This window comes from Ochotona princeps, chromosome 6 (genome assembly GCF_030435755.1).
Source record: "Ochotona princeps isolate mOchPri1 chromosome 6, mOchPri1.hap1, whole genome shotgun sequence".
Lineage (NCBI taxonomy): Eukaryota > Metazoa > Chordata > Mammalia > Lagomorpha > Ochotonidae > Ochotona > Ochotona princeps.
The window spans coordinates 56,413,033-56,428,283 of NC_080837.1; the positions used below are offsets into that span (position 1 = coordinate 56,413,033).

Below are 15,251 nucleotides of genomic sequence, written 5' to 3' on the forward strand. Positions count from 1 at the left end.
CCCTGCTTGTGGCCTGGGAAAGCAGTCGAGGATGGCCCAAAGCTTTGGGACCCTGCACCCGAGTGGGAGACCCAGAAGAGGTTTCGGGTTCCTGGCATCGGATCGGCGCGCACCGGCCGTTGCGGCTCACTTGGGGAGTGAATCATCGGATGGAAGATCTTCCTCTCTGTCTCTCCTCTCTGACTTTGTAATAAAAATAAATAAATCTTTAAAAAAAAATAAAGCAACACATTTAAAAAATTTTTCAAGTTCTATTAGTTAAAAGTAGTAGTCAAACTACATATATATTCAATTTTCCTTTTTTATTGTAATTTTCACACTCTTTGTCCCAAAGTAGTCAAACCACTACAATTAACACTAGCATTTAAGTAGGAATTTTTGTTAAAAGCTTTAACATAGTAGTGAAAAAATGAGAAATTAAAGCAAAAAAAAACAAAAGAGAAAGACTAAATATAGTTCTTCATACAACAAAAAAGTTGTGACTAAAATTTGTTTGAAAGGCATAGACACACAGAGCACTTCACGCCACTAGCTTACTCTACAACGCCTGTAACAGCAAGGGCTGGGCCAAGCCAAAGGCAGGAGCTGGATGTTAATCTGACACTCCCACGTGAGTAGCACAGCACCAGGTTTTCAAGCCTTCAGTTGCTGCCTGCAAGGGTGCACATTAACTGGAAGTTGAAATTGCAATTGGAGCTGAGTGGGACTCAAACCCAAAAAGTTCCAATATGAGGTATGAGTGCTAAGCAGTGACTTAACCTATAACCAGAAGCCAATATTCTAAAACAAGAGTGATTAAAAACTGTAGATAGGGACCAGCAAAATGAAATAGTACACTAATCCTCTGCCTGCAGTACCAATATCCCATATAGGCATCGGTTCAAGTCCCGGCTGCTTCACTTCTGATCCAGCTCCCTACCAAATGGCATAGGAAAGCAGCAGAAAATGGTCCAAGGGTTTAGGTCACTGCACCCACACGAGCTGTAGAAGAACCTCCCGGCTCTCAGCTTAGGATCAGTCTAGCTCTGGCCATTGTGACCATTTGGGAACTGAATGGGAAAATGGGAGTTCTCTGTCTCTCCCTCCGTAACTATGACTTTTTTTAAAAAAAGATTTATTTATTTTTATTGAATAGGCAGATATACAGAGAGGAGGAGAGAAAGAGAGGAAGATTTTCAGTCCAATGGTTCACTCCCCAAGTGGTCACAATGGTTGGAGCTGAGCCAATCCGAAGCCAGGAGCTAGGAGCTAATTCTGGGTCTCCAATGCGGGTGCAGGTTCCAAGGCTTTGGGACATCCTCTACTGCTTTCCCAGGCCACAAGCAGGGAGTTGGATGGGAAGTGGAGCTGCCAGGATTAAAACCGGCACCCATATGGGATCCCAGTGCGCTCAAGGCGAGGACTTTAACCACTACGCTATTGCGCTGGGGCACTAAAATAAATAATCTTTTTAAAAAAAAAGACCCTAAATGGGGCTAATGTGGTGGCTCAATAGGCTAGTGCTCTGCCTGCAACACTGGCATCCCAAATGGGCGCTGGTGCATGCCCTGACTGCTCCACTTCCCTTCCAGTGCCATGCGTGTGGCCTGGGAAAGCAGTGGAGGATGGCTCAAAGCCTTTGGATTCTGCACCCGTCTAGAAGATGTGGAAAAAGCTCCTAGATCAGCTCAGCTCTAGCCATTGCAGCCACCTGAGGAGTGAACGCGCCACAATCCCATGTGGGCACCAGTTCTAATCCCGGCGGCTCCACTTCCCATCCAGCTCCCTGCTTGTGGTCTGGGAAAGCAGTCAAGGACAGCTCAAAGCCTTGGGACCCTGCACCCGCGTGGGAGACCTGGAAGAGGATCCAGGCTCTTGGCTTCAGATTGGCACAGTACTGGCCATTGCAGCCACTTGGGGAGTAAATCATTGAAAGGAAGATCTTCCTCTCTGTCTCTCCTCCTCTCTGTATATTTGAATTTCCAATAAATCTTAAAAAAATCAAAATTTTTAAAAATCAGAAATACAAATTTTACTACTGTCAGCAAAAACATATGCAAATTTAAAATGAAGATAGATATAGATAAGTGAAGATAAAATACAGATTAATGCAGGCATTATGATGACCACATTCCTTCGGTGATCCCCTTTGTCAGTGGTGGGGATAGTTTGGGGATGGAAATCAAATCGAGCCCTGCACCAAGAGAGTTAGCTGTTCTGGAGCACAGGCATACCCATGCATACTTTAGGTACTACACCTTACTTCATTACTGGTGGTAGGTACAAGAGACTACAGAGCCACAGGAGTCTAAAACACTGAATGTGCTGCTCTTAAATAGTAAAATATGATGGTCCCTCCTTTTCATTACTATTTTATAAGTAAAAACTGCTTCTAACTTACAAGGCAGAGAACTTTTTCTAAGAACACACCTGTAAAATAGTCAATAATTCCGTTGAACGAGGTTAACAAAATGTTAATATTCAGGCGATGGGAAAACTAAAATCTAGAATTCAGTGACATAAAAAAAAAATTACACATCAAGTACAAATGCAACTTAGATCAACACAAAATGCATACTACTTAAAAGCCCCAACACATAGAGCAGGTATAATACGTTGTAAGAAAGAGCTAGCACAATTCAGCAGGAAAGATCTAAGGGCATTACAGACACCATTGCCCACAAAACTGTTAACGGAGAAATGTAGCCAAAGGTAAAAAACTAACGCAATTCCCTATTTAAACAAGAGTTGGGGGCTCGGCAGCGTGGCCTAGTGACTAAGGTCCTCGCCTTGATCCCATGTGGCCGCTGGTTCTAATCCCGGCAGCTCTACTTCCTCTCTATCTCTCCTCCTCTCAGTATATCTGACTTTGTAATAAAAAAATAAATCAGTTCATGTCATCCACTGGCAAATCCGATCACCAGAACAGAGTGTGGGATGAGCCGGGTTTGGTCACGACAAAACAAGTACACAGTATGGAATGCCAGGGCGTGGTTGCCTGTACTGGATATGAATGCAGCACCCAACCAGCACACGTGAGATCCAGGAAGGGAGAGGCAGAACTGGCAGGGGGATTAAGGGGCTGGTCCCCTCACCGGACAGCTACTCCCACTGGAGAGCGTGGGCTGGGATAGACAGACCAGACTAAGCAGGGCTACAACACCTGTGCGCCTCATGTGGACTAGATCAGGAAAAAGCCAGGCTGGGCTGATTATTCCTGTGGGTGCAAGCATAAATTGGAGTGGGTGAGGGATGTTTGGGCAGCATCAGCATCAGCTGGCAGAAGCTGGCACTGGGGACTAATTCTGTCAAGTCAAATCACAGAACCACCTAAAGAGTGCATAAACCGGGACAGAGAGAACTGGGAGGGAAATAGTGGGTTCCCCCTTCTTGGGTCACTATTCCCGTGGGAGGGCATGAAAACTAGGACGGGGGCTGGGATGGCTAGACAGAGAGGCACTCAACAACATCCGTGAGGGCTGGATGGTTGAGTTGGTTAGATAGAATTAAGCTTTAATACCCAGTGACAAGTACAAGAGCCAAATGGGATGGGGGACAGACTGGTCTTCTGCTACACATACTGGCAAACCAGGGTAGGGGGCAGGCCTGTGGGGGTTATTGTGGGTCGTCCCGACTAGGCTGCAGCTCCCACCAGTTGATGTAAGGGCCAAACCAGACTGGACTGCAACACCCATTGGTTCCAGTGCAACTCGGGACTGAAAACAGAACCAACCCAGCAATTGAAACCACCAGCTGATCGGGGTGATGGACTGTGCCGGGCCCTGTGCTTGCTAGAACATACAAGATACTAGTCTGGGAATACCTCAAAGTTTCTTTGGAGATCTCTCCAATCGAACTGCTGGACTCAGAATTCTAACCAAGAAAAGACAGAAGACAGAACAGGTCAATCATTCATCTCAGCTATATGTTGGCAGCGAAATATGGGGCGAACGGAGACTTTATGATGGACCATATCAATCAGTGGACGACCTCATTGAGCGAAACTGGCAGCGATTCATAACTGGAGAACTATTAAAACCACTTGAGCAAATATCTCAGAGCATGCCCCACATCTGGGACTTGGGGTGGGTGGGTAAACGGGTGGAGCTTCTCCCTCAATATTCCCCTTTACCAAAGATACATGATGGAAACAATATGGACATAATAGTATTACCCACTTCCCTATACCCCCGAACCTTTTTTTTTTTTTCTTTAACCGTAATTAACTATGTAAAGATTGTCAACAACAATACAATATAATAGATTTTAAAAAATAAATAAATAAAAAATAAAATAAAATAAATCTTTAAAAAAAAAACAAGAGTTGGGAAGTATGACTTACAATGTGAAAAAAAAAAAGAAGCAATCCTTGCTAAAAGGAGCATGAGCAGTTCTCTTCATTGACAGGGTTACAAGAACAGGAGATTACGGGCATAACAAATTTAACATGTATTTAGGTACTAGCTAAATGAAATGTTTTTGCATTTTTAATAATTACAAATGGTCACAGGAAAAATTTCATTAACAACTTTTTGTCTTTATTCCTTTTTGAAAAGCAGAGACAGGTAGGACATCACTCACCAGTTCATACCCTCATTGATCAAGATAGTAAGGGCTGGGCCAGGGCAAGGTGAAGATCTAGGAACTTCACCTGGGTCTCCCACATGGCTGGAAGGAACCCAACTACTAGTAGGTAGCTAGAACAGAGAGAGGAGCTGCGACTTGAACCCAGACCCTCTGACACGGGTCAAGTGTGTCCCAATTGGTGTCTTAACCACTAAGTCACTCACCACTCTTTCTCTTCCCCCCCTTTTTTTTCCAAAAGAGCTTCCTTAACTTCCTAGCCAATAATTACCAGCTCTATTGCTCTATTTTCTTTTTTTTTTAAGATTAGTTTTTACTGGAAAGACAGATCAAATTTATGGATCTTCCATTTGCTGGTTCATTCCCCAAATGGCTGCAATAACCAGAGCTGAACCGATCCAAAGCCAGGAACCAGGAAGCTTATTCCGGCTCTCCCACAGGGCAGGGTCCCAAGGCTTTGGACCATCTTCTACTGCCTTCCCAGGCCACAAGCAGGGAGCTGGATGGGAAGTGGAGTAGCCAGGACATGAACTGGTGCCCATATAGGATTCCAGCACTTACAGGTGAGGATTTAGTCACTGAGCCACTGCACCAGGTCCTCAGGTTTATTTTCTATTCTACCTTATAATGGCTCTATAACACACATGTGACTCAGGCCACTGTGCTGGAGATATGCATTCATTTCTTTCCTAGAGATTAATTATCTCAGCATCTCCAAAAAGTCTCCTTAAGTATCTGTCAAGAATAAACATACGTACTCATTAGACAGTTCCACACTTAATTTCATATGTATCCAAAGTGCACCCAAGACTAAGAAGGAATGGGGCCAGCTCTGTGGCTCAGTCAGCAAGGCCACCATCTTCTACACTGGCATCCTGTATGGGAGCCACTTTCTTTTCTTTTTTTTTTTTTTTTTTTTTTGCATTTCATTTTTTTTTTTAAGATTTATTCATTTTATTACAGCCAGATATACACAGAGGAGGAGAGACAGACAGGAAGATCTTCCGTCCGATGATTCACTCCCCAAGTGAGCCGCAACGGGCCGGTGCTGCGCCGATCCAAAGCCGGGAACCAGGAACCTCTTCTGGGTCTCCCACGCGGGTGCAGGGTCCCAATGCATTGGGCCGTCCTCCACTGCTTTCCCAGGCCACAAGCAGGGAACTGGATGGGAAGTGGAGCTGCCGGGATTAGAACCGGTGCCCATATGGGATCCCGGGTCTTCATTTCATTTTTTTAATTAATTACATGGCATTATGTGATACATTTTTTATGCACTGGGATTCCCCCCGCCCCTCCCCACACCCTCCCCCCACAGTGGATTGTTCCACCTTGTTGCATTTCCATAGTTCAAATTCAGTTGACATTCTTTCATTGGAGGTATTTACCAAGCATAAAGTCCAGCATCTTATTGTCCTGGTAAGTTCAATGGTTTCTTGGTGAGACCATCTCTGGTCTGAAGGTAGAGCCGGCAGAGTATCATCCCAATCAATTAAAAGCCCCTACATAATATTTTCAACCATTTACAACATTGTGGCATTAATTGACATGGTATTGATTAACCAATATGTTAATAGGAAAATGCAGGTTCTCAACCACAACCTGTGACTTCTTCATAGACATTTCAATTTTGGTTTATATTCAACCATGTTCTATACACCTTAAAATGGCTTAGATTGCTATTCAGCTGTCTCATGCCTATTTTAATTTTAGTCTTTAGCAGTTTATAGCATTGAAGCACGTTTTCGCTGAACCTGGCTCTTTTTCAGGTGGTCTAACTCTATAATTCTAACAGGATATATGTCAACAGTTTAGGTGAGCATGTTTAGGAGGGGTATGCAGAGAAATCTTCCACACCCCAGTGAGGAGTAACTAATCTTTGTGTCCCACCCAGTGAGTTATAAGTGCATCCCCGCTGACCGTTTCCTGTCTGTTTCTAAGCTTTCCTTGTTGTTCTATCTATTCCAGTTTTGTTTGTTTGCTTTGAGGGGTTTCTGGAGCGCTCCTGATGGTTATTACGAGAGGGGGTAGGGACCCAAAATTGGAAGCAGACAAGGACCAGAGAAAGCTCCTCTCCCTAGTCCTGAAGGAAGTTTACTGTTCTTCTGTTTCTGCGGACCGCTCAGGGATCCTGGTTGTTGTTCCAATGACCTTGGGGGAGCCACTTTCAGTACCGGATAGTCTACTTTCCAGCCAGCTCCCTACTAACACATCTAGGAAGGCAATAAAGATGGCTCAAGTGCTTGGGTCCTAGCCACCCACATGGGAAACCTAGAAGAGGCTCCTAGCTCCTGGCTTCAGATCTGCTCACTCTGGCTGTTGTGGCCACTTGAGCACTGAACCAGCAGATGGAAGATCTTTCTCTTTGTAGATCTGCCTTTCCAATAAAAATAAATAAACCTTTAAAAAGTTTTCCTCCAATTGTTTACTAAAAACAAAATTTTCCCGTCCCAGGATATAGCATCTTTATATATATAACTAGCATTAACACACCAGAGTTTTTAGTGGAAAGCTACAGAACAGTACCTATCTTTTATGGAGAAAAATGTAATTTACAACATAATTTAATATAAAACATAATCTACAATGTTCAATGAGAATGTTACTGATGATTTTCTTTTCCAAGATGTAGGATAAAATCTTACAGAATTCCTTTTTGACTCAGATGATGATTCTTTTTTTTTTTTTTTTTAAAGATTTATTTTATTTTTATTACAAAGTCAGATATACTGAGAGGAGGAGAGACAGAGAGGAAGTGGAGCTGCCGGGACCAGAACCAGCAGCCACACGGGATCAAGGCGAGGACCCCAGCCACTAGGCCATGCCGCCGAGCCCCCGATGATGATTCTTTACAGACCAATAAAATGATTATAAACATTTTCACAAATAAAATGTAAATCTTTTCTGCTACCTTATCACTTGTGGAATTTTTTACTTTGTTGTTTTAAAATTCAATGCAGAGAAGTTGGTTGACTTAGGGAAAATAAAATCAATTCAAATTTTTTTTTAAAAAATAAATCTTTTTTAAAAATTAGCAAGAAGAAAAGTCTGAATCTCAGCTGTATCACTTTTATAAGACAAATTTGGATAAGTTCTACAACTACCTTGACCCAGTTCCCCCTCTTGAAAATGGAAATAATGCCCCCCTTGAACAGTTGATGTGAAAACCAAATGAGTTTAATTCTAAATAAATGCTGCCTTGGTACAGATGTATTGAATGAATATTACCTATTCTAACCATCCAGGCACCACTCTAACAGAGAGCTCCTAGGAGAACAAGTATGACAAACAACTTCAGAGGAACACATAAATGATGGAGAACGTTCAAAGATCAAGTTTGGCTTTGGGTATGGGGCATGAAGAAGCAGAGCTGAACCAGTGAGAATATTTCTTCTTGGCAGTTCCTGAGAACAACCCAAGGAACAACAGGAGTTATGGGCAAAAACACAGTTGAATCATTGTGGTAGGTAGCTCAGGGGCAAGCTAAGCCACAAGGCATGTCCACAAGCTGTTGAGATGGTTTTCAATGTATTCTGACAGATAACATCCCACCAACTTATCAGTGAACACCCAAATTAAGCATGGAGAAAATCTTATCAATTACAGTGGCAGACTATTCCCAAGAGGGTAAAGGTGTGTAGATTTCTCTTCAAACATGGCATTGATGCCCTTCTTGCCAAGAGGTGGAATCTATTTCACCACTCCTTGGACCTGGGTTAACGATATGATTCCTGTTAATCCATGTGATACAGAATTTACACCGGGAACTTGGGAACTTTTGCCCATGAGAAACACAGGCTAGCCTTGTAAGGATGAGAGATCACATGGTAAGAAAAGCTCTCCCAGCTGAAGTCATAACCCCAGCCCAGCCTCCAGCTGACAGCTGCCGGGGGATGGAGCAGAGACCAGCAGAAATCCAACAGACAGTGAGCAAATAAATGGATTAGCACTGGGGGTCAGCTACATTTCACACTACGTTGGAGCTATGTTTCACATGAAATTTTATATATATATATGTATATATACACACACATACATATATATATTCTGTCTGAAGGAAGAATACATTAGTACATCACAATGTTGCCTAATAAACAATTTTTTTAAAAAGTTCCAAAAGTAAGCCAAATAGGAATCGTTCCTACATCATGTAAAGGGGAAGAAAAAAACAGAATGAGACAATTTATGTGCCAAAATATCAGGACCATGTGGCAGATACAGTCCAAAAGAAAAGTTAAATACCAAATTTGAAGACACTAGCGAGGAAGACAGCCAAGCTTCTCTTAAAAGCCTCAGATTTATCAAACTGATTAGTATCAGAAATCCTTAGTGTGAAGTATTTCCCCCACTATACAACGACAGCATTCTGGTTTGTCCATTTACCAGCCAGATGTTAATCATGCTGGATACAGGAAGGTAAATGTCTTGAGTGGATGGTACAGTGGTACCTACACAGAGGCTAAGGCAGCCAACTTGAGTTCCAGGGAATATCCCTGTCTTCTCGGTGCATATTTCTGAAACTCTCAGGTATTAGAAATTCTCTATAATACAGCTGTTATTCTAGTGTCATCAATTGCTAGATAAATGCTTTTGAATGCCATGCCTTGGACCTTTCTAAGTTTCAACCTCAGTTTCATCATCTGTAAAAGGGAGTTTCTGAAAAAACTGCAAGAGGGGCCAGGGCTGCGGTGTGTAGTGCCAGCATCCTTACAGACACCACTTCTGATCCAGCTCTCCGCTGGTGTGCGTGGAAAAGCAAAAGATGGCTCCAGCGCTTGAGACCCTCCAGCCCACATGGGAGACCTAGAAGTAGCAGGCTCCTGGCTTCCATCTGGCACAGCCCCAGCTCATTACAGCCATTTGGGGAGAGAACTAACAAATGGAAGCTCTCTGTAGCTTCTCCTCTCACTAACTCTGCTTTTCAAATAAACAGCTCTCATGTCACAAGAAAAAGTTGGGTTTTTGTTTAAGAAAGGACTGTATTGAGAGCTAACAAAAAAGAAAAACAAGATGAAAAGACAGCTTGAAAGATAAGGTGCACTAACTATTAGTCAATATGAAAGAGAGTCCTATATTTTGTTTGAAAAGTTGGGAAGTATATTTCAATTACAAACATCCAAATTTTAAGATCATTTAAGAGATTGAGTTAAATCATCTCCTATCTCACAGATCTAGAATGTCTGGTATTCAGACCTGATCAGTCCATTTTTAATAAGCCATAGACAAAAAGAAAAAAACTAGAATTGTTAGCTAACCAAAATGACAGAATGAGTCATTATCCAATGTAAGATACAAAAGTATGTATTTTAGTTTATGCATGTCCATAGTGTGTTATGTCTATTAGAATTTACATATGAAAACAGGTCAAACAAGAGTCAGCAATTAGGAGTACATAGTTCAAACGAACAAAATTAAAGAGGTGTACTGTGTAATCAGTGAGACTCCATCCTGGTTACAGCCTCTGTCTCAAAGGATTCAGGATTTTGGGAAGAAAAAAAAACGAGAGGCAACAAATACAACAAAAGACACTACACAAGATAAAGGAAGGAGTAAGCGACGCTGCTTAGTAAAAAAGAACTCAATAGGTGAGCCCAAGGGTCTTCAGAAACACACAAGAAAAATACTCAAAATAGGGCTTGGCAGCGTGGCCTAGTGGCTAAGGTCCTCGCCTTGATCCCATATGGCCGCTAGTTCTAATCCTGGCAGCTCCACTTCCTCTCTATCTCTCCTCCTCTCAGTATATCTGACTTTGTAATAAAAATAAAATAAATCTTTAAAAAAAAAAAAAAAAAAAAATACTCAAAATAATGCCCCTGAAGGGTAATCTTCAAACGCACAGCAACCAACTGGTGATTGGATGAACGTGTGAAAACAAGTTTCCTTCAGTTGCTCCAGACTTGCAGCAAGGGTCGGATAACCACAGTACTCGAGACCAACATCTACCAACCACCCTAAACACAATTTTAGAAAGATTACCATGGAATCATTTAAGAGAAAGTGATTCAATAGTTCACATAATTAAATGGCAGATTTCTTCATTTCAGCCTGGTAAAAGTCATCAAGAGTAATCCAAGAACACCAAGTATCCTGCTTCTTTCAGGTAAGCAATGCAACCTCTGCTCCCACACCAAGCAGTTCTCCTCAACACCTAAACACTTTAGCACAGAGAAAAAGCCAAAATAAAATCTATTTTAAAATGTTCCAAAGACAAACGGCCATAAAGATACAGTTCCTTAATACTAATGGATGGCAGATAGGTTTAGAAATTTAGAATGTCAAACTTTTTCTTTTAGCATTTTAGATTTCTCCACACAGTAAATCATCCCAGGAGCCAAGGTACACACAGCGTTTAATTAAGTAAGTTTTTAACAGCCACATCTGCCCTACTGGCTACAGTGAAGACAGCCTCTTAAAAAGACTGCTTACATTAAGAGAAAAGTTTGAAATAGAAGCCGGTTTCCTACCTTCTTCGCTTCTAACTACATTTTTTTTGAAAAACTGTTCCCAAAGATTTCAGTTTAAATTTTAAAAAAAAAAAGCATATTCCTCCAGTTACCTAATCCAACCTCATTTAAGCAGTTACAAGAGTGAACTCTATTTGAGTAACAAAACAAGTCTGTACAGGAACACAGTGAGATGTGCCCTCCTCCAAAAGTACTTCTGATGAGAAGTGCTATCTACTTCTCTAGATACAGCCTGTTTCTGTGTAACCCTTTCTGGGGACCTGAAGACAAAAGAAGGCTTACTTTACAATAAACGTTCCAAGGAACTGATTTTTTTTTTAACCTAATTTCCCAGACAGGTGCAGAGCTGGCCTAAAGCCTTCCTCGTTAAGTACCCACCCAGAAAAAACCTCCACGATGCGCATTTGGTTGCTATAAGACTCTAAACCACAAAGGGATTCCTTCCGAGTTGTGGGAGGGGGGGGGAGGGAGAGAATAAAAACATAAGAAAAAAAAAAATCTGGCTGCTCCAAGTTCTCAATGGAGATCCTGTTTCAACGACGACCGCTAAAACATACCCCAATATACCCCAATGCAACGTGTCACAGGACAAGGCAATTTCTGGGGATAACACCGGGCGACGGACCGAAAACTCGGGGGCTGAAACTACAGCAGGAGCAGCTCTGGGTTCTTATCAAAACAATAGCGAGTAGCACACGTCAGGCGGCCCACCAGCGCAGGGCAACGGAGGGGCGAGACCGGCTCCCGCTGCAGTTGAACTTGTCTTCACCCCTCCCCCAGCTCCCACCGCCGCGCTCCAGGCTACGTGAAAGTGAAAACGAGGGGGGCGCCCAGGGCCCTGCTCTCTTCCCCCTTCCACTACCCGTCCGCCCCGACTGTTTCCTCACCGGTCTCCCGGGGGCGGAGACGCCGAGTTCCCCGGGGACCGGAGTTAGTCACCACGAAGAGGCGGTGACAGGGCGCCACGGCTCGCGTCGCCCCCTCCGAGGCCTAGCCGCGCGGGCCAGGCAGAGCAGCCCGCACTGCCCCGGGCGTCCCAGCCCTTTGGGAAGCCGCCCCGCCGGCTCCTTCCCTTCCAGAGGCGACAGCGCTCAACTCCGGTCCCCTCCCTCCCACCCCTACCCTGGGCAAGCTCTAACGTCAGAGCCCACTCCCGGGCGAGGCGGCGATCCCCAGGGCAGCCCTTGCCCAGCCGTTTTCTGCCCTCGGGCTTAGGGATTCCCTCCTCGGGCCCGGGAGGGACGGCGGGCTGGGCCCCCGCGACGCTGACCCGAGCGGGGATCCCCTCGGTCGCCGGCCGGGGATCCCGGAACTGGCCCCGGAGTGCGCGTGTGGCCGCGGCGGGGAGGGGCGAGGCGGGGAGTTTCCGCCGCCCCGCAGCCGGACGACAGCAGCTGCCAGGAGCGGTCCTCGCGGTCGGCTGGTGGTCGGGGGGCTTGTGGGGGGCGGCGGGGGAAGGAAGGGGGGAAACCTCAGCCTTCTCCGCCCCAACCCGTTTACCCGCAGCTGCGCGCCGCAGAGCCACTTAGCCGCGTGCGGTCTCCGGGCAGGGCTTGCGAGGCAGGGAAACTCGGGCCCCGGGTCACCCGTCACTTTCAAGTGCCCCCCGAGAGAAACCCAGGGCGAGGAAAAGGGGAGAGGAGACAAAAGGGCGCTGGGGTGAGGGAGAAGAGAGGGGGTCCCCACACCCGTCCGCGCCTCCCCGGTGCCCAGCTCAGCTCTTACTCGTAGTGACGGAAGATCTCGTTGGTGACTTTACAGTAGAAAACTTCCTCGTCGGGCCGCAGGTCCGCGGGCGGCTTCTGTCTCACAAACGGCTTTCGGTGTAGCAGCGGCATCTCCCGTCCGCCCGCGGGCTCGCCCCGAACCTCGGCCGCCCGCGTCGGCCCGGCTTCCCTATCAAAATTGGAGGGAAAGGAAAACCGGTAAGGTGGGGGGGGGAGCGCTCGGCGGCGGCGTGGGCCAGTTCCGCGCGCCGGGGGGCAGACTCGGCTGCTGTCTTTTGTGTGACTGACGCTCCCCCGACTGCCACCGGAGCCGGGTTCTCGATCCTGCCTCCTCGGGCCCCTGCAGCGCGCCCCGCCGCCGGCTCACAATGGGGGCCGCACGCCCAGCCGCGGCGGCGGGCGGTGCGGGAGTGGCGGCGGCGTCCCCCCCCCACCCCAGCACCCGCTCCCTGCCCGCCGCCCGGCTCCACAACGTGCTCGGCGCGCAGCCGGCCGGCCCCACGCCGCGAGGGCGCTCCCCCGCGGGCGGACCCCGGCGCGGCTCCGCTTTGTTCCCCGCTTCTCTCACACACTTCCCCTGCCGGGCTCCGGCCAGGCTCCCGAGCCCCTCACCTGCGAGCACGCCGGCTGCCGCCTCTCTACCTTCGCAACTACAGGAGGAGGGAGGCTCCGGGGCCCCCGGGGGTCACTTCTCGGCCGGCAGGCCCGCCGCCCCCGCGTCTGCCGCCTCTCCCCGCTGCCACTGCTTGTCTCCGGCGCGGCGGGGGGGAATCGCGTCGTACCGCCACTTCCCCGCCTCTCGGAGCTCCTGGGAAGTTTCTGATCTACTTTCGGCTCCGAAGGAGGAAGAGCGGTTGGGAGGAGCTTTTCGTTGCTCGCTTCTACCTTTTTATTGGCTGCTCGATGACTTTTACAGCCTGTCACTGATACAGGAAGAGACGGCGGAGTGCCTGGGAGAGCTACATTATTAATTAATGGAGCAACCCCTTGTGAAGAATCAGAAGCATCCTCCATGTTTGAGATTATCAGCCAAAAAAGATCGAGCCGCGGGGGTTTCGTAAACACATGGCTAACAAAGTGGAGCCCTCACCCTCAAGTCTGGCACCAGCGCTCGGCCACACGATGGGAAAGGGACCCAACTACAATTTAACGTGTAGTTTAAATGTGGGAAGTGAAATGAGGAATAAGAAATCATTCGGGAGTGGGGGAGATATTTTTCTTCTTTAAAACTAGACTCCATGTCTCTCAAAGACAGTTTGCATGTGTAAACATCCATCTTGAACAAAATGCCTTTCTTGCCATCCATTCTTTTTCACGCTTAGGGCGAGTCAAAGATTTAGAAAAGCATAGGAAAAAACAACAACAAAAAAGTATTGTTTTTAAAATGTCATCACCCCTATGGGAGCTCCTCTCACATATTTACAATTAGTTCGGCATCTTTAAAAACTACTGTTGGGACCACAGTGCATCTTTTGACAAGGAGCAATATTTAATTCAATTGGGATTTTAAAGATTACAGATTTACTAGTGACTTTTCCCCTAAAATAACTTTCCTGTGTCAGTAATTTTCATTTATGAAATCTTACTGTTCATAATACATGTGACTTTTGAATTGCAAAGAATTTTTGAAACTACAAGTGACTCAATATTCGCTATCTTTGTGTTAGTGGGGTTTTTTTCCCCCCATTTTGCAGCTGCATTTAGTATTTGCTTATTTGCAAATTAACATGAAAAATGAGTCTAAAAGTGAGGCTCCTTATTTCTTCTAATTACTTGTAGTAATTAGTTATATCTGATGTTAATAAGAGAAATCTTGTAGGATCAACTTATGTCTTCAAATTCTATGCAGTTATACTTTGGAGCAGAAAATGTAAAGAATCTACTTAAATCCAGAGTAACTATTTTTGAACTTCCTTCAGGCTTGTTTTAGCTCTTTATACAGATAGCAAAATCAACATTGTGAAAGGACAAATATCCTCAGGGTGGTTTAAGTCCTTCATGATATTTTCCCACGTATTTATCCTGTATAGAATACAGAAGTCACAGCAACTTGAAAGTACTCTCACTTAGCAAGCGTATACCTTAGCCTAGGAAAACTCTTCAAAAAAACCTGCTGGATTTGATGTTTTAAACTGGTATCCAACTAGCATACTGAGTGACAAGTTAGAATTTCCTGACCAGAAAGTAACTATTAATTTGCTAACTGAAAAATCATTAGGTTAGCAGGTGAAATTTTGAGAGCCCACGAAAGCAGACTCCATCTTCTGAAGAGACTTCAGCCTGTAGTGTCACCATCACAAGTAAAAATCCCAACCTGGGAAGCCAGAAACAGATGGAATTCTCTTTGATATCTATTTTCAGATTTAATTGGTAGGTTAAAATGATTTGGCTAAAATCATGACCAAAAGTGGTAATATTTATTATTAATCATAAATTTCCAAACAGCTGCATTTTCTTATGCTAATTAACATTGAAATTTCATGTTATTTTATCAAAAATA

The 15,251-nt window shown here is 45.2% G+C and overlaps 1 protein-coding gene across 4 annotated transcripts in view; it reads right to left on the reverse strand.

Moving 5' to 3' along the window:
• The window catches only part of BAZ1A (bromodomain adjacent to zinc finger domain 1A), a 93,853-nt gene extending 80,698 nt beyond the window's left edge, over nt 1-13,155 (reverse strand). For 2 of the 4 annotated variants that reach the window (XM_058666337.1, XM_058666335.1), the window contains exon 1: nt 12,750-13,155. In XM_058666337.1, the coding sequence (XP_058522320.1) occupies nt 12,750-12,862 (113 nt within the window). In that variant the 5' untranslated portion in view covers nt 12,863-13,155. The remainder of the gene's footprint in view (nt 1-12,749) is intronic. The other 2 variants (XM_058666336.1, XM_058666334.1) reach the window with 1 other exon arrangement.
• Between the last annotated feature and the right edge of the window lie 2,096 nt (nt 13,156-15,251).